Below are 22,576 nucleotides of genomic sequence, written 5' to 3'. Positions count from 1 at the left end.
AGCTAGACGTTTATGTGTACGACTTCAAATGTTTTTAATTAATCTTATGTGTTCCTGGACGAAAAAGGAACATTTGGAATAATGACCATAAAATACGATAATGCTGGGGGTCATTGATTAGTTTTTCAAAGCAACGCACATAACGAAAACATACTTGGGATATTAACAAACTGTAAAGGAGTTAAGTGTAAGTGTGTGAAAACAGAAGCGAATTGTAAGACTTCTAAATTCTAAGTAATGAGAGTTTAAAATCTAGGACAAATTTCAACAAAATCTTATACTACTCATTGATATGTCTCATTGATAATGAACCTTATACCTAAATGTTAACTTAATACAACGAAGTAATATGCTTATAAAAACATCCTCAGTTACACAAGTATTAGGAATCTATTAAAGCTGTGGCCGATTTTGCCCATATAAAGAGAAAAGCCATTTAGGAAAATAAGAACTGCTTGGAAAATCGGATATATTCCCAATCTGCAGCAATAGCCTATATATAATTCTTGGCCAGATCATGGATCCCACGGTTGCACAATCAAAAGGAAAGTTCGGGAGAAAGCACTCGCCTGCAGAGAAACTAAGCATGCCATTTGAAGGACCAATTCATGCTGATTGTAACGAGCTAAGAAAATTCCTGTACGGATGAGAACTGTTCGAGAGATTCAACTTGGAAGTTTATATGAAAAAAAAATGAGGATATGCATATTTAAATGCGTTAAGTAGAACATTTTTAGCAATGAATATTGACGTCCGAATTGAAATCTATCGAATGGAACAAAAACAGAACTGTTTTGAAATAACTAACATGTTTGTTAGTTAAAATTAATCATTATACTGTTTACAATAATGATAAGTTAGAGATGAAAATTGATCACTGTTGTTCTTCTGTTCTATGAAGAAATGGCACAGCCAAAAGATTTCCTAGCACCATTGACATTTTATATGTGCAATTGCGTTGTATCCGTCAAGGGAACAGTTCCCATAACCAAAGCGAAAAGCGAATTCGACAGGTGACTCGAAAGGTATATAGGGGACGCGGTGGCTCAGTGGTAGAGCGTTCACCTCTGGTACTTGGGGTCCCGGGTTCGATTCCAGTCCCCGCCAAGTGAACTTTGTGGTGGACAAATACCGTGCTCGTGGGTTTTCTCGGGATTCTCCCGTTTCCTCTCACTTTCTTCATTCCACCATTTCACTCATCTCTCATCATCACTGTCTCCTTTAGCCTAACCAGCATAACCGTGGGACGTAAAACTCAAAGATTGCATTTCATTTTCAATTAGTATATAATTTGTTCGGTAACCTGCCTTGTCGAACGCAAACTGAAACATTCCAATGTATCGCGCTAATCCGAATTGATTCATTAGCATGGACATGAACTTTATTTAATTGTTTCGTTGGTACATCATAACGTCCGGATGAAGAAGTTTCATACTATGTACAAATATCCTGCCATAATCTTTGATTAGTCGGAATCCAAACTCATCAAATGGTTGTACAAATCTTGTGAAGTTCTCTGGTATATCCTCAATCATAACGTCTTTGCTATCCGTCATCCAACTTGCAATGAACAATCTGTTTGGGAATAGATCCAGTGATAAAGCAGTGGTAAGTTCATTAGGTTGCATAATAATGGTAGATCGCTAGGAGGCGCAATCGTGCATTTCATATTGAATCTCTCGGAAAGTTCTCAACCCAGGAATTTTGATAACTTGTTATAATCAGCAAAATTGGTCCTTCATATGGCATGCTTGGTTTCTCTGCAAGCGAGTGCTTTCTTCCGAACTTCCTTGTCAATGAAAATTGAACCAAAATTCGTTAGTACGAGTTATCTCATTCAGAGCTCTGAACTGTCATTCCTGCAGATGATCATCTAACGAATGATTCTAATGATAATCCGATAGTATAATGTCAGGGGAATATGAGGATGCGTGACTGTTAAGTAAGCAAATCGGATAATTGTACCATGGGTGATCTTAGAAGCAGGTTGTCTTATGTTGCCTTAAAGTCGAATAACACTTCTGCAACTCAGAAGCACTTGCTCCACAATTATCAGTTTTTCCATACACACGATCCAATTGCTGGACGTGCACGGTTGCATTATATTTTTGTCCAGGTGGAAATAGTTCCTTATGCGCAATATTCTGAGTATTCCATTAAATCAAAGACTTTGTGTTAATGCAAAGTAGTTTTTATTGTTTAATATCAATTTAACTAATATGGTGCCAACAAATGAAGGAAGTGCCGCGGAGTATCATAAATAACGTACTTAGGGTCGGATCTAGGATTTTCTGAGGGGGGTGCACCAGTACATTTGAAATGAATTGAATTTTTTAAATGCCTTTAGATATATGTGGTGTGAATGACAAAATGCCCTGGAAATGCTAAATGTCTGTTCTCGGTGAATCCTTTTCTTTCAACTTTTAGAAAATTGACTTAAACTATCGATTTTGCAAAACTTCCCTTTGTTTTAAGCCCAAACGGAAACATACAACAGGAATTTTCGGAAAGTGTTGCTATTTACACTGCTAGCTTCTCACTTTAGGTAGTGTATATTTATAACGAAGGGGGGAGTGCACGTGCACCTTTGCACCCCCCTAAATCCGACCCTGAACGTACTTCTCATCGCACATCGGCACTTTGTCCAGAATAGTGTCCTTCACCTGACAAGGAAATAATCAGGTAGTTATCGTGCCACTGTGTGAGTCTCAATCAACTCATCTAGGATCAATAGTATCAATTCACAATTTTCCTAAGGTTTTGTAGGTGTTGTTGTATTGTTTGTGAACTGCAATTGATTTTGTTTCCCAACGCCTCACATATATGGCCATGTTTACCCTTAATACCCGCGTTGAGTACTTCGTTGTTTTTAACTTCAGGTTGTTCCTGGTGTGGTACGTGTTGGAGGGATCCATAGTCGTTCTTAATGTGTTAAATCACTGTCGTACTCTCTGCTTATATACGGCATCCGTATCAAATCACTTTTGTATTGTTTTAGTGTTTTTTTGCAAGTTTAAATTCATAAAGTATCGCTGATTCGGATTCCTAGAACTCAAAAAGTTTATTTGGTCTTACTTACAAGTCACTCTAACTCAGTGTAGCTCCATTTGTTATTCTTACAATATCTAGCCTGAACTCAGTCTCTCTCCACGTATTCTGTAACATCTGAGGTATTACTGAAGCAATCGCATTCTTAATACGGTTATTCAGTTCATCAAGGTTACGCACCTTTTCACCGGAATACACAAGATCTTTCACATATTCCCACAGGAAGAAATACAAGGGTAACATCAGGAAAGCGTGGAGTCCACCTAATTGGCCCGTCACGACCTATCCAACGGCCAGGAAATTCAGTAGCAAGGTACTCCCTCACTTGTAGGCTCCAATGTGGCGGTGCACCATCCAATTGGCATATCACTTGAGGTTCCAAATGTCGTAACTGGGAAACAGCGAAGTGTTGAAGTGTGTCTAAGAACACATTTCCTGTAACGGTTTGCTCTATGAAAAAGAAGGGGCCTATAACTGTATTATGTGTTAAAGCACACCAAACATACAATTTTGGACTGTCTCTAGAATGTTCTATGTACGTATACGGATTCTCAGAAAACAATGCTCAATAGGAAATTATGGTCATAATCAATCCTGTCCAGAATTTCGGTAGCAAATGCTGCTCTCTGTGGTTTAGCTCTGGGCTTAATTTCTTGCAAAACAATTGCACCTTATACGCAAGCAAACGTAATGATTTCTGTACCACATCGTGCACCGTTGACTTTGGAATTGCCAATTGACTTCCTCGCGCTACGTGAGAAACGCTCTTTTATTGCTTCCACATTTTTTTCTGACACACGCGATATACCACCGCTGTGTTGTTTCACTACACTCCCCGTTGATAAAAAAATATCCTTTCACGCCTGGATATTGTTCTGTGATAGAGAATCCTTGTGGGTAAACACATCGAAAGTTTCGTTGAATTTAAACAAACTTTTTGTCTCTGCAAACCACCACACGCATTGCGCCTTTTCGACTGCCGACGCCATTTCTGTTTATCGGAGATACTAGCGCCGTCACCGGTAGTTGTTCAAGAATGAAAATTTGCAGAACAAAACTTTTTGAGCTTTTCTTCAATATGAATGTTTTTTTTCTGTATCTCTGACCATATTAAAATTATACACTTTTAAAAACCGTCAGCCCCATTCCGGACAGCCTGTATATTTCACCTGCTCCAACTTGTATTTTATTTATTTTTTTATTTTTTATTTATTGAACAATTTCCCAGATACAGCATAACTTTGCCATTTTACACAGGGACATGCTAACAAAAGAAAAAAAAAACAAGACAACAATAACAACAACATAGAAAAAAAAGAGTGTAAAAGTAAAACTATTCCGTCAAAGCTCGTTTGATTGCTCTTTCAAACACTGGGTAGCTCGAAAAAATGTCCACATCAGTTGTTACTTGATTATAATTGTTTGGTATTCTATAAAAAAGAGACCTCTGTATAACAGCCAACCTAGGACGGGCAAGATGGAATAGGTGGGTATTCCGAGTGATGCGGGAAGGGACACGTAAGGATAGTTCCTGAAGTAATATTTCCGATCTTAAAGTTCCATTAACTATTTTATGTAGATATTTCAGGTCAGAGATAATTCTGCGTACTTCAGGAGTCTGAATATTAAGATGTCGCAAGAGCTCCTTCTTAGATAATATTCGAAGTGCAGGAACACGAAAACGGACTATAGCAATGAAGAAATTGAGAACAGAATCAAGTCTGGAGAGATGTGTAGGTGCTGCCATGGCCCATATGGGAGAGCAGTATTCGATCTTGGGTGCTATTAAAGTCTTATAAAAAGTTGCTAATGAAGAAACAGTGCGTAGTTCGGTGAATCGATAAAGAAGTCCCAACATGCGCATTGAATTCTTTAGTATTGAGGAGATGTGGTCAGAGAAGGTGAGTTTAGAATCAAAGATGACACCAAGATCGTTATGACTAGCAGAATGTGTGATAGGGGAATCGTTGATATGGTATGTGGAGGGAACAGGAGACTTTTTCAAAGTAATAGTAATACTGTCACATTTCTTACTGTTGAGTTTCAAGTGCCACATTTCACACCAGCCTGTAAGGTAATTTATGTCTTCCTGTAGAGCAATTGTGTCATGGAGACACGATATTTCTCTGTATAACTTACAATCGTCAGCAAAAAGCAGAAGGCCACTAGGTTGAGCTGATAAGTGCGTGTAGAGATCATCCATATACAGGACAAACAGTAGAGGCCCAAGTACACTCCCCTGAGGCACCACTGAGATCACGGGTTGGGGGTTAGAAGTCGCCCCTGAAAGAACAACCCTCTGTTTACGGTCCTTCAAGTAGCTTGTGATTAGAGAGAGAAATTTGCCATGTACATTAAATCTATTGGAGAGTTTATGAAGAAGATGAATGTGACTGACAGAATCAAAGGCCTTCGAGAGATCAAAGTAGATAACATCTAATTGAGTATTGTTAGTCATACATTTGACTGCACAGGAAAGAAGAGTACTTAAGTTTGAGAGACTTGAGCTATTCGGTAGAAAGCCGTGCTGAGAACTATGGATGTAAGGTGAGGTGAATTTAAGTAGCCTGTCTTTAATTATTTTTTCGCAGATAATTGATATTACAGAAAGAAGAGATATTGGCCTATAGGAGGATACATGATCTTTAAGTCCTGATTTATATATTGGGGTCACGTGAGCCAGTTTCCAACTGGTGGGATAATACCCTTCCTTGAAGCATCTATTGAATAAGATAGATAGAGGAACCGCAATAACTGAAGCAGTTTTGTTGAGAAAGAGAGGACTAATTTTATCAGGTCCAAGTGATCTATGTGGAGATAACGATAGCAAGAGAGCCAGAACTTCGCCCGGGGTGGTAGAAAGAATGGATAAGGCGTCCGAACAGATGGTGCGGAGAGGGGGGAGATGGGTTGTAGAGGGAAGGGAAGTAAATGTTTTGCAGAAGTAGTTATTGAAGAGGTCTGGTCTTTGATCATCACTCGCTTCAGTATTTTCATCTTGAATTGTTGCCGGTATGCCCGGAGATTTTGTTCTAGATTTAATTACAGACCAAAAGACTTTAGGGTTACTAACAGTAAAATCACCAATTGAGTCCATGTATTCAAAATATTTACGTCGCTGTACCTTCTTGGCAAGACTTCTAATTCTAGCAAAGTTTTTATATGTGTAGTCACTCGGATGTGATTTCCATAGAGTCCAGGCAAGCTTTTTGTTTTTAAGAAGGTCACGAAGTTCATTGTCGTACCAGACCGGAAACCTGTTCGATTTTGATGCTTTCACCGGCACAAAGTCCTTTATGGCTGAGTGGACAACGGATGTAAATAAGTCCACAGCGTCGTCAACAGTTCCTACCTCTAACAAACACCAAGGAAACAGTTCAATAGCCCGGCAGATGTCACCCCAGGGGGCTTTCTTCCATAGAAGTTGTGACCTACTTTTGAGGGGCTGGTTTGTAGTAGTGGAGGGGAGGAAATCGAAAGAAACATCCAAGGAATCGTGATCCGAGGGAAAAAGATTTCTGCATGGGACAACACAACGAGGTTCTAAGTTAGAAAGAATGTAGTCAAGATTGCTATTATTGCGGGTATTATGCATATTATGTTGACCTAGACCAAGTCCATGAATAAAATTGTCCATGAAATAACTGTCGTTTCCATCTTTAGCGACTCCATGCTTGCTGTCCTGCCACGTGATGGAAAGGTTGAAATCACCCAATAGGATGACGTCACCGTGTGACAACGCATGTAACAGTGAGTCATGGCAAGCTTCTAAGATGTGCTGGGGGGTGTTCTTGTGCGGCCTATAGAAGCATCCAATAAACACAGAACGACGCTTTGGAATAAATACTTCCACCCATAACCATTACTTTCCATTATAACCAGCAGGCTAGAAGAGAAAATAATCACTAACACGTTATCGCTCTCTTTTATTATTATTTTTCGTCTGAAAATGAAAGTTGTTGGGTACCAATAAAATGCCACTACGTATTCTTTGAATATTTAATAAAATACTCGTAATAACTAAAAATGGAAATTTTCTCGTTTTTTAAGAATATTTAAGGCATTTATTCCGAAGTTGGGCGTCCGCTTTCGTCACGTTTTTTCGCTGTTATCTCCTTTCCACACTTTCTGCAATTTGTTATTAGGTTCATTAATCCGTGCTCTTCACAAACTTTTAAAAGATTTTGCTCGTTATCAACGTATTGCTTCACAAATGTTAAAACTGTTAGTTCATTGCCCTTGTACATTCGCCATGTTGATAACATAAATGCTCGTTTCTTTCCCACAATGCAACTGTTCGGTTACCTTGTGCCAAATAGTTCCCTCCGCTCGCCGTATAGTCCCATGTTTATAACCGCTTATATATAACAAATAGACAGATTTTTCGAGACTCTTATACATTATCAAGCACACACGCGATCAAATTATCCATCTTTCCTGTAAATTTTAAAAATTTTGCTGGAAACGGACGCCCAACTTTGGAATTTAACCCATATTTAATATTAATTTGGTGCAAGAATATGAAGCAACGATGGATAGTTCTGACATTTCATAAAAACGTTGGTTATGCACTAAATAAGTAATCCTTAAATTTAAGTTTATTTCATTTCATTTATAAAATAAATAAAACTAGGCAATTATATGCAGCACCTACCTTGCTTGTTGCCAATCAGTCTGTCAGTGCAGTTGCATAGTTTCATTTTTTGTTCCACTTTGCACTGTGTTATGCAAGCTGAGTAACTGTAGAATGGAAACGCCCACATGCCTTCATTTTCCTCTGGAAATCTACACTTTCTGGACTCTACAGGTAAACTTCTTACACTCTCGTCTGCAATTTCGTCGTTGAAAGTGAACTCTCCGTAGAAATTGGGATTTAATGTTGGCACATTATTGGTATACGAAGATGCAAATCCACGTTCCAGTGGTATCTCGTGACTTGACAAAGACATCATCTGCACATATAATATTTTTGATAGTTTACTTCTAATGAAAAGATTGCTCCTATTTTTTATACATTTATGATTTCACAATTACTACTTCCTATCACATACAAATCCAGATTACATCTTAAGAAACCACTTATGATTTTAAGTCTTTCAACCATTTAAGATCCATATCCATAGGAAAAATAATTGAACCGGTGATTGCAGAAAGGATCTAAGTCCATTTTGTGTAGCTTTGAAATTATTTTTTAAAAAATGTTTACATCCTGGACTGGAGATTTTTCTTTTTCTTTCTCTTTTTCTTTTTTGCTCTCGACTCAGTTCAATTTTCCTTTTAATTTAAGAAACGAAATATTAATTTAAATTTTTCAAAAGGTTTACACATCGTAAATAATTAACGTTTAATTCTTACACTGATAGACTTTAATTTTGTATAATACGTTAAGTTACTAATGACTCGTTTCACAAGAATATTGGTTTAATTTAATAATAATGATGTAGAATCATGATTTTCCTATGTACGTTTACTTTTTCATTTTTTCAGCGTGTGTGCTCTTTTGCTGATATTATTCCTCTTAAATACACTATTAGTATAACTATTAACATTATTATTATTATTACTTCTGCTCTTGTTTGTTCTCGCAAGGGAACATCTTTATTGATAATAGAATTGCCAAATCAAACAATGCGCAATCGATAGGGAAGTGAAGAAAAGAAATCCAAAGTTTTACGGGTCGACACCCAGAAAGAAAGGAGATACAGAGAGTAGAAGGATCTAGAATCATGTGAAGATAGCAATGCAAAAGATACACTGACACGGAAAAACCTTCAAAATGATTAAAGTAATCTAAATTACATTTAAACAACAGTACAGTAAGTAAACATTTACCCACAGACATGCTCAATAACATCAAATGTAATGTAGTGTTGTCAACTGAGCAGAAAGTGAAACTTTGTTAAATACCACGGAACACAAATTATAACATCTGGCAAATTTAATTATGAGTAGAATTATGCCTGTGAAGCCTTGATATACAGTGTTGCAAACGTTTGATTATCCTATATGAATTCCTATATGAATCTTAGAACATCAGTGTCAGTTTGTAAACGTAAATTATAAAATTAAAATAATTTAAAATGTTGCTATTTTTGTTATTGGTGTTCTCTGGCTGGTTTAGCCATTTTAAACGACTAAGTAACAACTTTACTTATTATTATTATTATTATTATTATTATTATTATTATTATTATTATTATTATTATTATTATTATTATTATTATTATTATTATTACTATTTAAGACTCAACATTGTCATAACATCTGGAATAAACGAAGAGATTAATTTCCTTTTTATTGTGATTATTTTTTAAATTTAATATTAATTATTTATTTTATTTATTTTTTTTACTGTAGAAAAAGTAGAACATTCTTCCCTGGACTAGTACGGTTTTCTAATGTGAATCCCAGAGGCTATCTTCAGAGATGTATATTAACTGACCAATGTAACATCTTGACCCAAACAAAATTTTATAACTTTTATAATCTGGACTGAACAGACTACTTCAACATCCATCTTCTGTACAGATCGATAATTCACATATTCGTTTTTGGAAATATTGCTTAATATTTATAGATAATGATTGCAATACGGATAATTATTAGAGAACAGGATTAGTCCATTTATAATCAGGGAATACTTAAAGCAACATAGAACACCATTAACGGAATCAAATATAATACCAACAACCCAACGATAATAAACCAACAACTATTGCGCAACGGAATTTCTATGTTCATTTGGCCGAAATTTATCATAATTTAAAAGAAATACTAAACTGTGTTCCAAATTCTTGTCGGAGACAGAACTTCCCCTTCCAGGGGGGCGATCGGGGCGATCGCCCCCCAGAAGAGTAAAACTTTCTTATTTTATATATATAAATAAAACCCATTCCATAGTTTGGAGCCCTTAAAAGTAGCAGTATGACAACCCACCTCCCCCTCAGAAGTTGGTCTTGGATCCGCCCCTGCCCCCTTCCACTGGATCATTGCTGTCTTCATCCAGCACAACAAAATTTCATTTCAATTCAGTAGTACCTAATACTTGAGTTTTAGTGTATATTAGTTAAGTAATTCAATGCTCTAACACCTACGAAATGATGATGAAACCTTTAGCTTCATTTCCAGATTATTTTAACTGTCACTTGGTTTGTTAATTTGAAACTACAAACTGATATCTCGGACATGGTACATATACGGAAAGAAAAAAAAATCCTTTCATACAACTTTCAGTAAATATGAGAAACTTCTGGATAATCTGATTAACAAAGTATATTTGTGTAGAATACTCAAAGAACTTCTACAATATTGAATCAGCACAGAAAAAGATTCATAGTTACGTTAATAGATTCTTTTTGATTGATTCACATGCATTACTTGGTGAGTATAACCTAAATACAAACACACACATAATTACACAATATACTACTTAGCCTAACATGCATTGTAAGTAGTGACCATAGGAAAAGTGATATGGATAACTACTCTACATATAACATAAAAAGAAGAACACAATTTTCCATCGGCTACCTCATGTTCAGCCCTCCCGGACTTCTGTTATCCTTCTGAGCTTTACCTACTGGATATACATTCACAGCCCGAATGCCGGCATTCCAATTCTTTTGGGAATTACCTCTAGCATTCTTTAGATGGACTACGTATAACTATTCCAGTAGAGTGTGCATACTTTCCCACCATTAATATATCGACTTGGACACATACTGCTTATTAATAGCATTGGCTCCCTGATTACATACCCGAGCCACGATCAATACATATACAAAATATAAAACATTAAATATATAAAACATTACTAATTACCTAACTACACTCACATATCCATGTCATCACACACTCTGCATCAAATCATAACAAACATTTAATATCTATATTTTGGCATGCCAAGCACAAGAATACATTAACCTGTGCTGAGTTATTTGACCTGTTCACTTTTGGTATTTAAATTAGGTTACTGAACATATCTACTTTAATTTTGAATTAAAGGCCGAAAGAAATAAAAGTCGCGACGAGGAGACTTACTGTATATTCTGAATTTTGAGACTCTAAATACATATTACCCTTAGGTTACCATTGTGGTTCAAGGATAGATCAAAAAGATTGTATAGAAAGAAAATCTAAGTTTACCCCGGTCGACGAACATCTAACGTATAGTAGTGATTTAAGTTTTACTCACAAACCATGATCCAAAATTTTCACTTGCCACGAATCGAAATTGCAATAATTAGTTTAGAAATTCAGCGTTACGTGATCCAGTCACTTATTATTAGTTACTTGCTCTGGAGCACGGCAGTCCACATTGGCAAATACACTTCAAATATTTCAGAGATTTCCACTACAATCTTCTTATCACAATTCTTCGGGAATTATATCGAACTACGGTCGTGCAGGTAACACTACGCGATGCTTATAGGTCATCCCGCAATAGTCGCACTTCAACTTTAGTTTTTACTACAATAATTTCTAATTAACTAACCGAAATCATAGTTAATTGCTTAATTTAAGTAATCTAGAATATTATTATGCCAATTTTGAATGAAAATAATTTTAGTCACAAATTACCTCTCATTGTAACATACGTTTAAAAATCGTATGTTGTTTATACTCAAATGCTATTCCAAACATGGCGCTCTGACTAACGCTATACCAATTTTAGTCACAAAATGTCAATCCGCTTCGAAGCGCTGTAAATTTTAATCCAGTTTCCGAAAGATAAAATAATCTTATATATATATATATATTGTTATGTTGTGTTGTTCTGAGGTTGACATTTATATTTGTGTATACTTTCTTTTGTGAAATCGTATTTGAGATCACTCCTCTACTCTCCACCCAGTATTACAAAGTTGGTTCTGAGTCCAACTCCCTTTAAGCCTCGGTATTGAAACGTCTTTGGCCTACTGGTTCGAAGATGATGAGAAAGTGCACTAAAAGTCTCAACAATGGGGGGAGACTCGTATTTCAGTGGTAGAGCTTGTACTGGAAATCGAAACCCAGGTAACATATGAAGACTGTGAGCTGAATCTAGATAGGGAGGGATAGCTTGACTAAATTAAAGAGACCATTCCATTGTACATTTTATTTATAAGAATAAAAAAAAATAAAAATGAGGATACAGATGAATCTCACAAATCGGTTACTTGGAATTACAACTTGAAATTCTTACTACATCACATTTATGGGCACAACCCCTTCGTAACCAAATGGGTGCTAGAAGGTTTTTTTTTATGCTAAACCGCGATTTATTGAAAATAGTGAAATTGAAAATCCGTACATCGCAACTTGCATTGGCCCAAAAGGAAAAATGTTAATTCTCGAAGAGGGAATTTGGTCTCGTGTTGGAAATAAACTTCATATTTGTCACTAAACAATCTCCAAGGTGCTCATCCCGAGTCGAGGGGGGACTTAGAAAAAATAATCACATACCTGATTTTCTGACGAGCGTCCCTGTCAAGAGCGAAGCACACTGGTTGACTGCAGGCCGGAGAATCACCCGAGCCGGGCGAACAAGCCTCGCTTATATAGGCGCTTCGTCCCACGCATTTCTGCCAGTTCTGACGTCGCTCGAAAGCTACGTCACGAGCCTCGACGAGCTTGGAGAAGCTTCTTCACGCGCATGCTCAATAGTGGCTAAGACGTCTAGTTTTACTATGATTTTTCCCCATCACGCCGGGGTTGAAATATCTATTTTACATTTACTTTTACATTTTTATTTCACGCATAGCTCCAAATACATAATGTTTTTCATGTACTTATCGCTTGCGTGGTATTAACTAAATTTGGATCCGGGACCCGGCGCTGTGATCTGAGTAAATCAAAGCCAGGGTCATACCACTATTACATGCGTGTGGGTTGGTGTCAATGAGGCATCAGGTTGCTAATACAATCAGAGCCTCACCTGACTCCGTTCTCCCTTTCTCTCTTTTCCTTGCTGCACACACAACTTGAAAAGCGCGGGCGACTCGCCCCATAATTTGAGTCCGGCTTAGGACTTCGAGGCATAACTGTGTAACAATATATATATATATATATATATATATATATATATATATATATATATATATAGTGTTCGAAGTGGAAAAATGTAGAGACGGTATGTTTTATTATGATTTTGACTCAACATGTCGGCTATTTAAATATTGACTTGATCACCGAAAAAACAGAGATGGTATGTCCTCATTACTGAAAAAAACCAGAGGTGGTATGGCATACCACCGCATACCGTCTCCCTTCGGCCACTATATATATATATATATATATATATATATATATATATATATATATATATATATCAAAATTTACATTTATTTCTTTAAATATTTTCACACTTTTTCTGATAATTCTAATTTGTTTAATAAAATCTTCAACGAATTTAGTCTTGAACTTGGTACTAGATTGTTTTCTTACCGATGTAAACAAACATCATCCGTCTTTCTGAATTATTGAATATGAACCGATTTTCTCTCTTTGCTAGCTAAAGAAATAAATGCTTCTCCAGCTCGCAAAGCTTTCTAATAATGACCACATAATGCCTGGAGCTTCTACTTCAAACTGATATACTGTCGTTACTTATTTCTCTGTAGTTTATTTAAATTCATACAAATATTATTACTATTGTTCACTGTTTACGTGTGTTTACATATAGTTACTCCATATAGCAGATAATAATCTAATGCTTGAAACGGAAAATTTTAATGAATACTAGCTGAACCTGCGCTCTCTACACAGCGCATCATTCGCATATGAGCATAAATCTCCTTCTCATTCCTCACAACATATGTACATGTCCCTTTACAGACACAAGTGAAAGACGTCTTGATTTAAAAAAAAAATCGGCAAGGGGTATTATAAAGGGGATATTTTTTGATTACTTTTTCTCAATATCTCGCAGCGTTTGCAAGATTTGAGCCTACTTTCGGTTGGAGTTTCTAATTCATGTATGATCAGTGTTTTCTTTCTTTTTGCATGCTGTATGTAATAAGCAAATACATTACATATACAATTAATTATAATGTCAGTTATATATGGTGTTCATTGGGCAAAATACACAAAAAATAAAGATTTATCGAGTAATGGTTATCCTTCCTTTTTCACTATTATTTGGCCATGGAACAAACGCCTGAGACATATACAACACCAATATACAACATTGTGATGTTGGAATGTATAACGCATAGGATATGATGCTTTAGTTTTTTTTAATTTCAACGCTTCCGGTGTACCCAAAAATGTAATAAAGAAATAATGGCCATGTTTTTTAAGTATTCAATTAGAACTGGACAATCTACGCAAAATTTCCAATCGATCAGTGAAAACGTCATCTTTCTAGACCCTGTAGTTTCCGATTGTCGAAAGGATTGACCACAAACCTGTAAACATAGTTTAAAAGAACTCGGAAGATGGAAGCACAATTCACATGCATTGATTTTAGAGAAGGCTTATTAAAATACAAAGACTTTGAACAATAATTTAATATCATAAACTTTATGAAAAAGATAGAGTTCACTAATTTAGACTATTTAAAGTACAAATACTGAAAATGTTTCTCTCTGTTAAACGTGAAATCACACATAACCGTAAATGAAAGATTTGAAAGCCAAAGTTATAGGTTGGAGCTCAGGCGCTTTTAATTCTTATTCTAGCATTTTAATAGATAGATAAATAATTGTTATTATTATGCCTCTCATACTTATAGTTTGCATAGCCTCTCTCCTGTCGTGTAAATTGTCCTTTGGTAAAATACATAGATTTAGAAAGCAGGGCTAACAGTACAGGTATACAATACACAGACCACTATTCTGTTTTGGAAACGGGGCTTCAAACAACGGTTACAAATTTTGTGTGTTGTGCTTGATACTATTCTGATTTTCCACTTGGCTAAAACTGCTTCAACACTGTGCTTCGTCCCTTATTTTCGTTCTTCAGTGATTATATTCTTGTATGTAGTCTCATATTTTGGTTTAAACTAGTTTGAATCGTGTACTGTAGGTACTCTTGTACATCGAAGATTCATATAGGCCTATCTTCAAACGTTGGCAACACTGTACATCAAGACTTCACAGGTATGGTTCTATTCATAACTAGATTTGCTAGATGTTATAATTTGTATTTAGTGCAATTCAACAGTGCTCAGTTGGCAACACTGCATTACATATGATGTTATTGAGCATGTGTGTGGGTAAATGTTTGCTTACTATACTGTTGTGTAAATGTCATTCTACTTTAATCATTTTGAAGTTCTTTCTGTGTTAGTGTATATTTGCACTGCTATCTTCATATGATTCTACATCCTTTTTTCCTCTGAATTTCCTGTTTTTCTTTTTTTTTTTGTCGGCTCGTAAAACTTTGGATTTCTTACATTTCTTCACTCCTCTATCGATTGCGCATTATTTAATTGGCCAATACTACTATCAATATAAGATGGTCTTTTGTTAATATCCTTACAATATCTGTATAAATCATTTAACGATGTATATCTTTATTCATATCCGAAATGTTTCTCATCAATTCATTACATTGTATTTAAGAAATCAAAATATATAAAATATGATACATACATAGATAAATTGTCCATCCCATTTAATAGCAAGCTTGATTCCGAACGTGTCTATAAGCAAAGATTCTAAACTTGGTTCGACAGTGTCTGAATCGTTTGATCTGTAAAATAAATTAATATAAAATCGAATTTCTAAGATGTTAGTACATTTGGGCATATACATGCTACATTATTTGTTACGTAATTCTACTGATGCTTCTTAAACAACTGTACAATCTTAATTAAAATGTAACAAACGTTATAGTATAGAAATATAAATAACTTTATATATAGTATTATAAAAATCTACGAAATAACTTACTATCATATAGCTATAAAATACTGTGATGGCAAATCAATAAAAACAGCATGAATTTATTATTCACTATTAAAGAACACATTATGCGTTTAATGCATATTCTTTTCTTGTTTGTAAAACTGTAGCCTTCGAAACTTTGTTTTAATAGCTCTGGTTAACATTATGTTGATGCATATGTTGATAGCAAGCATATCACGTTGATAGGCGTAAAATTCAGACGAGTAAACGCTTTTCGGTTATCTTTCCCGCTATATGTACAGATGGTGATCAGAAAAATGGAAATACCTGTAGTTGGCATCACGACAGATGTATGGGCTGGCAGTGGTGTCGTGGCGCCCGCGGCGCCGGGCCGCTGGTGGTGGTGTGTTAGGTCGATCTCCATACTACGTCAGGCGCAGTGGAACAGCAGTGTCCAGTGGCTGCAGCAGACGGAGGTAGTGTAAAATGGGAGACTTCTCAGATTTTCCACAAGGGCAAATTGTTGGTGCGCGGTTATGTGGAGTGAGTGTGACGGCAGTGGCTACTGTGTTAGGTGTGTCGCGTGGGACAGTGTCGAAGGTGATGACAGCCTACACAACACACGGGAAAACCACATCGGGGAAGCGGAACAGTGGGCGGAAGAAAATCGTGCCACTGCGGAGCAAGTGACGGAGGAACTCAATCAGCACCTCCCCCACCCTGTTTCGACAATCACAGTCCGCCGCGAATTACATGACATGAACTTACGGGGTCGTGTTGCACGGGCCAAACCGCTCATCAGGGACCATAACGCTTTCGCACGCCGCAAATGGTGCCGCGACCATACAACTTGGACCGTTGAGGACTGGAAACGTGTGATATGGTCGGATGAGTAATCCGTCACCCTATTCCCAACCACGGACCGTGTTTATGTGTGGAGAACGCCCAAAGAAGCTTATGATCTGCAGTGTCTCCGCTCAATTGTGAAACATGGCGGCGGCTCGGTGATGCTGTGGGCCGCAATATAATGGTTTTCATTGGGTCCTGTGGTCACACTTAGCGGACGAATCACTGCCAACGATTATGTCGCAATTTTAGGTGACCACTTGCATCCTATGGTCCGGATGTTGTTCCCGGACAATGACGCCATCTTCCAGGATGATAATACACCCATTCACACAGCTGGCGTTGTTGCAGCGTGGTTTGAGGAACATCGGAATGAAGTTCAACACCTCCCCTGGCCCGCCCAATCCCCAGATCTCAACATAATTGAACATCTGTAGTCCGTCTTGGAAACACGACTCCGGCGACGATTTCCACCTCCATCCTCTCTCACAGAACTGGCCGATGCCCTGCACGAGGAGTGGTTTAAAATTCCACTTGCTACCATTCACGACCTCTATGCCTCCGTCCCACTCGCATCAAGGCTGTTCTAAAGGCGAAAGTTGGCCCGACACTACATTAATCTGTTAAGTTGCAATTTCGTTCAGGTGTTTCCATTTTTCTGATCATCATCTGTATGTGCCAACTTTCACAAACATGGAGGAAGACGTCTAATCATGGTATACTTTCCAAAATTAGGTACTGCTTATATATATATATATATATATATATATATATATATATATATATATATATATATATATATATATATATATATATATATATATGCGATGTATGCGATGAATGTATGTATTTAAGAAATTGTGACGTGTGTAATTTTTGTGTGACATAACATCACATGTTAGCACAGGTAACTGTTGGAGATTTACCTTGTTTTCAAGTGGTAAGTGTTACTCTATGTTAAGATTATAACAGCGTTTGAAAAATATTAGAACACACACATACTTGAAATATAACGGCTATGGGGGGAATAGATGTTGAGATGGATGTGGCAGGATGCATATTATGATAGTTCCATTGAGCTTAAAGAATACGTTGTATGTAGAAAGTTCCTGTATCACACAGTTAAGGTTAAATATACGTTGAAATACACTAAAGTAACAAAAAGAGATTCCTCCTCTCGCAAATCTTCAAATCTGAAGCTCTCCAGGGTTGTTGATTTGCTCCTGAAAGGACCAAAGCTTTAAAACAAAATATCATCCTCTTTAGGTATATTTGAGTGAATCTCACGTAGATGCATGTTTTTCAATGTTAAGTCTTTCTTTTTGGATCAAAAGACTCAATATATTTCAGGCAAAAGTTTTCCTGTATGCCTTATACCTCAAGAACTACATATAATGTAGCCAAACCAAAAATACGAATTTACTCAGTATGATGTGCTTATTCCGTAAAAATTTACGAAAACTCGATTTAGAGCCCTTTAAAAAAATTTGCGGCGCCTGATCCAAAAAGTTCAATATATTTCATAGAATCAAACATTATCTTTTACGCCCCATATTTTGAGAACTACATATAATGTAGCCAAAACAAAACTAACAATTTACTCAGTACGGCGTGTTTATTCCGTAGAAAAATACAAAAATTCGATTTAGGGACCACTCAAAAATTTTGTTTTCTCTGATCCAAAAAAAATCAATATATTTCATACAATCAAACATTTTCTTTTACGCCCCATATTTTGAGAACTACATAAAGTGTAGCGTAACCGAAACTAACAATTTACTCAGTATGGTGTGCTTATTCCGCAAAAAAATATGAAAATTGGATTTACGGTCCGTTCAAAATTTTGTGGCTCCTCATCCGAAAAATTCCATATATTTCATTCAATCAAACATTTTCTTGTACGCCTTATATCTGGAGAACTACAGATAGTGTAGCCAAACCCAAACTATTAAAAAAAACAAAAAAAGAAAAAAAAAAACGATTAAGGAGCTGTTCTAAATTTTTGTGGCCCCTGATCCAAAACTAATTATTGGCCAAGACCGCAATCTTTTGATCCATTTTTTTTTTGGATTATTCCTAAAATTCTTGTTATTTCGTAGTACAGTAGCAATGCACTCTTTGCTCTGAATTGGTGCTATGAAGCGGCTTGCAGCCTCGACTGATAGTGATACTAACAAGAAACCTCCGACTGAAATAACTTAAAACATTGCTGCAAGGACTGTGTCCGTCATATCTGAAACTTGTTTGATCTTCTCTCTTTCTAACCTTGTTCGTGGTAGTTTCCGCATCAGACTATAATTTTCGCAGGAGACGTCGAAGTGATGTTTTGAGAGTAACATGGTTATAGGAATTATGTTCCTAAACTTACTTTCTAACATTGGTTTTCTAATTGTAAATTCCTTACAAAATGCATACGGTGTTCCTTTTTTCTGAGAATTGTTTTGCACAATTATAGAAGTCAACAATAGAATCGATGATCACGAGAGTCCCGAACTCCCATTAATATATGCAGCAATTAGGTCTACTGGCCCTCTACCATGGGAGGTACGGAAGAAATTCAATTTATCTTTGACATTGAAGTTGTCTTTGACTGTGAACCGCTCTACCATTAGAGAAAATTTCAATTTAAGCCATCTTAGGAAACATACCTTTTAGGTTTGTAAAGCAACCATCCGGAGCACCAAATATCATTTTGTAGTGATTTAACTCTTCCCTTAACAGCTATTAATATACCATATGATCATGCACAAGACATATCGATGATCCTATTAAGCGTCTGGAAGCTCGTTCTAGACTATCGTATTGAAGTTTTTTAATACAATACTTTCTTCAGAATACATTCGTTTGGATAGACATTGGTTTCTTGGTTTTCAAAATAAAGGGACTGAACGTTCTTAACGAAGTTGTGAAGTTGTATTGTTTACTAGTGTTTTCAAGTAATCCACTGGCCACAACGACTTTATGGAAATCATATATCTGTCATGCACTTCTCGTTATTTATACCGCTGTAGAAAATATTGAATGGTGGTTTTCATCGAATCGAAAATTTTTAAGCAAGTTTTTCGTAGCTTTAATAAGAAAATAGAAGTTAGCATGATATTTACAAACACAAACGTTGTGCGGTATTTTGTGACAAACAGGACATATTCTGGGCGAAATTAATAAAATGTGGTCTACATTAAGAAAAAGAAATAATTTTAGTGCTTTTCTTCTATTCGTTTTGTTAATGGTTTTCTTTTACAGTGAAGATCAACGTTTCGATAAATGCGATCCGGTCCTATGTAGGTCTAATTGGAAAATTTTAATGAAATGAAATCTTTAAGTTTTACGTCCCACGTTAATGCCGGCTAGTATAAAGGGGACGGTGATGATGAAAAATGAATGAAATGGTGGAATGAAGAAAGTGTGAGGAAACGAGAGAACCCCGATGAAACCCACTCAGTCGGTGTAAGATTTAGTTTGCAGCTCAATAATAATGGAGAAAAATTATACATGGGCCCATTGACTATCAGATTAATAGGAAACAACCTCCATCTGGTAGCTCTTATAAAGAACACAGTTCAAAATTGTAAAAGAATACAATCAAAAGTCGCTTTTACGTACGCCATCCTCATAAATGAAATGTGCCACACTGTCTTGCTGTATTTATTTGTTACAGATAAAAATATCTTAACAATAAGAGATTGGATATCGTTAATTTCATTATGCTTTCGTTTTGTAAGTAGAAGCACTTTATTACAACAACAAATTACATATATTTTGTGTGACAAATGTGATACAAACATATTAAATCTAATTTTCAAATAATGATTAAACATACATATGAATTAGAAATAATGTTGAATAGTTCATATAATTCTCCTTTCGTAGCAGAAACCACCTAGAGATGATGGACAATTGACTACAGACACATCTAGGAATCGTGATTTACTTAAGAGATCATTTATCACCGACATTTATTTTCAGTAACAACTGTAAATCCATTTCTGTGATCAATTATGAAAATTCAAGATATTTAACTTTATGTTCATTCCCAAATTATGGTGCTACTTAACAAATTACAATTGAAGTGATTTTTCCTCTTTTACATGGTATAATCGATAGTTGTTTTTTTATTTCCTGAACACTTGCATAAACAAATACTTCTTTCCTGTTTTAAAAAAGTGTCATTTTTTAAATCAAGTCGTAGTATAAAAACGAACATTGCATTCAAACTTCCAATTTTCACATCTTTCAGTGTTAGACAACCATCTTTGCAATGATGTTTCCAGGTTGAGAACTTGGTAAGGTGTTCGACAAGTGCTTTAGTTTGTTGAAAAGATATCAGTGTGGCAAACTGCAAAAAAAAAAAAAAAAAAAAAAAAAAAAAGATTGGAAGAATAGCCGGTATTGGAAGAAAAGCCGAGGTGTTATATGCGCTGATTTATTAACCCCAAATTATTCAGTTCAAATCCACCCTATTACAAAATAGTACTTTTAAATTTAATTTGTTCTTACACGGTGAACAATAAATTCTCTTTGGTCAAAGTACTCCATCTAGAGATGAGATGCAATAATCATCCACATATTAACCAGGAGAAAGAGGGAGTGAAGATAGATCTTATTGAAATATCAGCAACAATCATCTAAATTCATATTTGTTTATATTTCAGTTTATTTTTGTTTATTCTTCTTTACTAAATTACCATTCGCGATTACTTAGAATATAGCAAGGAATAGTAAATGATGTATTACGAAGTTCTAGAAGAGAGAACCTGTTGATATCGTAATTGCTTCTAATAGAGACATGTTTGTATTATTAAATGGTTATTACTTTAGACAAACTTCTGTTATGAACCCAAAAATGTCAAAGATATAAATTTTTACTATTTGTCACATTTGAAACACATGACATGTTTTCTATTGATGCAATGGTTTTCTCACATTAAACTCGCACGCACTGCACATCTTATTTTTACTTTCTTACATTGTTCTTTTGTTCTTTCGATTGCAACTTCGAACACCCTGGAAGAGAATAACATAAAAACGGAAAATGTTCTTGTTAGCTTTCACATTAATGACACATATTTTTTTTTAAAGAAAGAATGATGTGATGGTTTTGAAGATAAAAGGAATTTCCGCAAAACACAGTTGGGGTCAAATCACTCCACAAGACGTGATTCTTTCATAAAGTTTCAATAGCGATATTAAAACTGAAAACTGACATAAGTTAAGGCAACGTTGAAACGAATAATATAAAACATTCAGAGACTTTGTAAAATGTTGTATGCTGTGAAACAAAATAAAAGTTGGAACAACATTGATTTTTCCTTGGTATGTCTATGGTTAAATAAGATCACTTTGTACCTTTCTCACGATATCAATCACTCTGTAGATATCTAACGGTGTGTTCTTCCCGATTGAATATTTGTTGCAGAGGCATCGTTTTTGCAGTTTGCTACACTGACATCTTTCGAACAAACTAGAGAACTTGTACCATTTCTTACTTAGTTCTCAAGCCAGCAAACTTCACTGCAAAGTTGTTGTCTAACGTTCAAGGATGTGAAATTTGGAAGTGTGAATGGACCTTTGTTCGCGTGTACACAGTCAATTGGAAACTATACTTGGGATCTAACTTTATATAAAAAGAAACCTAAGAGGAGAGATTTCGTAATATCACTTGTATGCAAAATCTGTTGAGTGAAGTTCTTATAAGTTGTGTTTGAAGTAGTGGAAGAAACGTAGATTATAAGCAGAAATCAAGATGGAGAATTTAATGCAACATTTATTTCATATTCAGTGAACTAGGTAGATACAGATGGCGGTTCTATACTTATTCTCAATTTCAAATTTACACCAGTTAACTCGTATAT

At 35.8% G+C, this 22,576-nt stretch overlaps 1 protein-coding gene across 1 annotated transcript in view; it reads right to left on the bottom strand.

The window, feature by feature from the left end:
• Positions 1-22,576, bottom strand: part of LOC145666831 (uncharacterized) — a 120,680-nt gene that overhangs the window by 32,871 nt on the left and 65,233 nt on the right. Inside the window, exons 14-15 of the mRNA XM_081734407.1 lie at positions 15,624-15,723; positions 7,703-8,000 (exon numbers count right to left, since the gene is read on the bottom strand). Coding sequence (XP_081590533.1) covers positions 7,703-8,000; positions 15,624-15,723 — 398 coding nt within the window. The remainder of the gene's footprint in view (positions 1-7,702; positions 8,001-15,623; positions 15,724-22,576) is intronic.

Source organism: Thermobia domestica, chromosome 1 (assembly GCF_964235325.1).
Source record: "Thermobia domestica chromosome 1, izTheDome1.hap1.1, whole genome shotgun sequence".
Taxonomy (NCBI): Eukaryota; Metazoa; Arthropoda; class Insecta; order Zygentoma; family Lepismatidae; genus Thermobia; species Thermobia domestica.
This window is presented reverse-complemented; position numbering and strand designations above follow the sequence as displayed.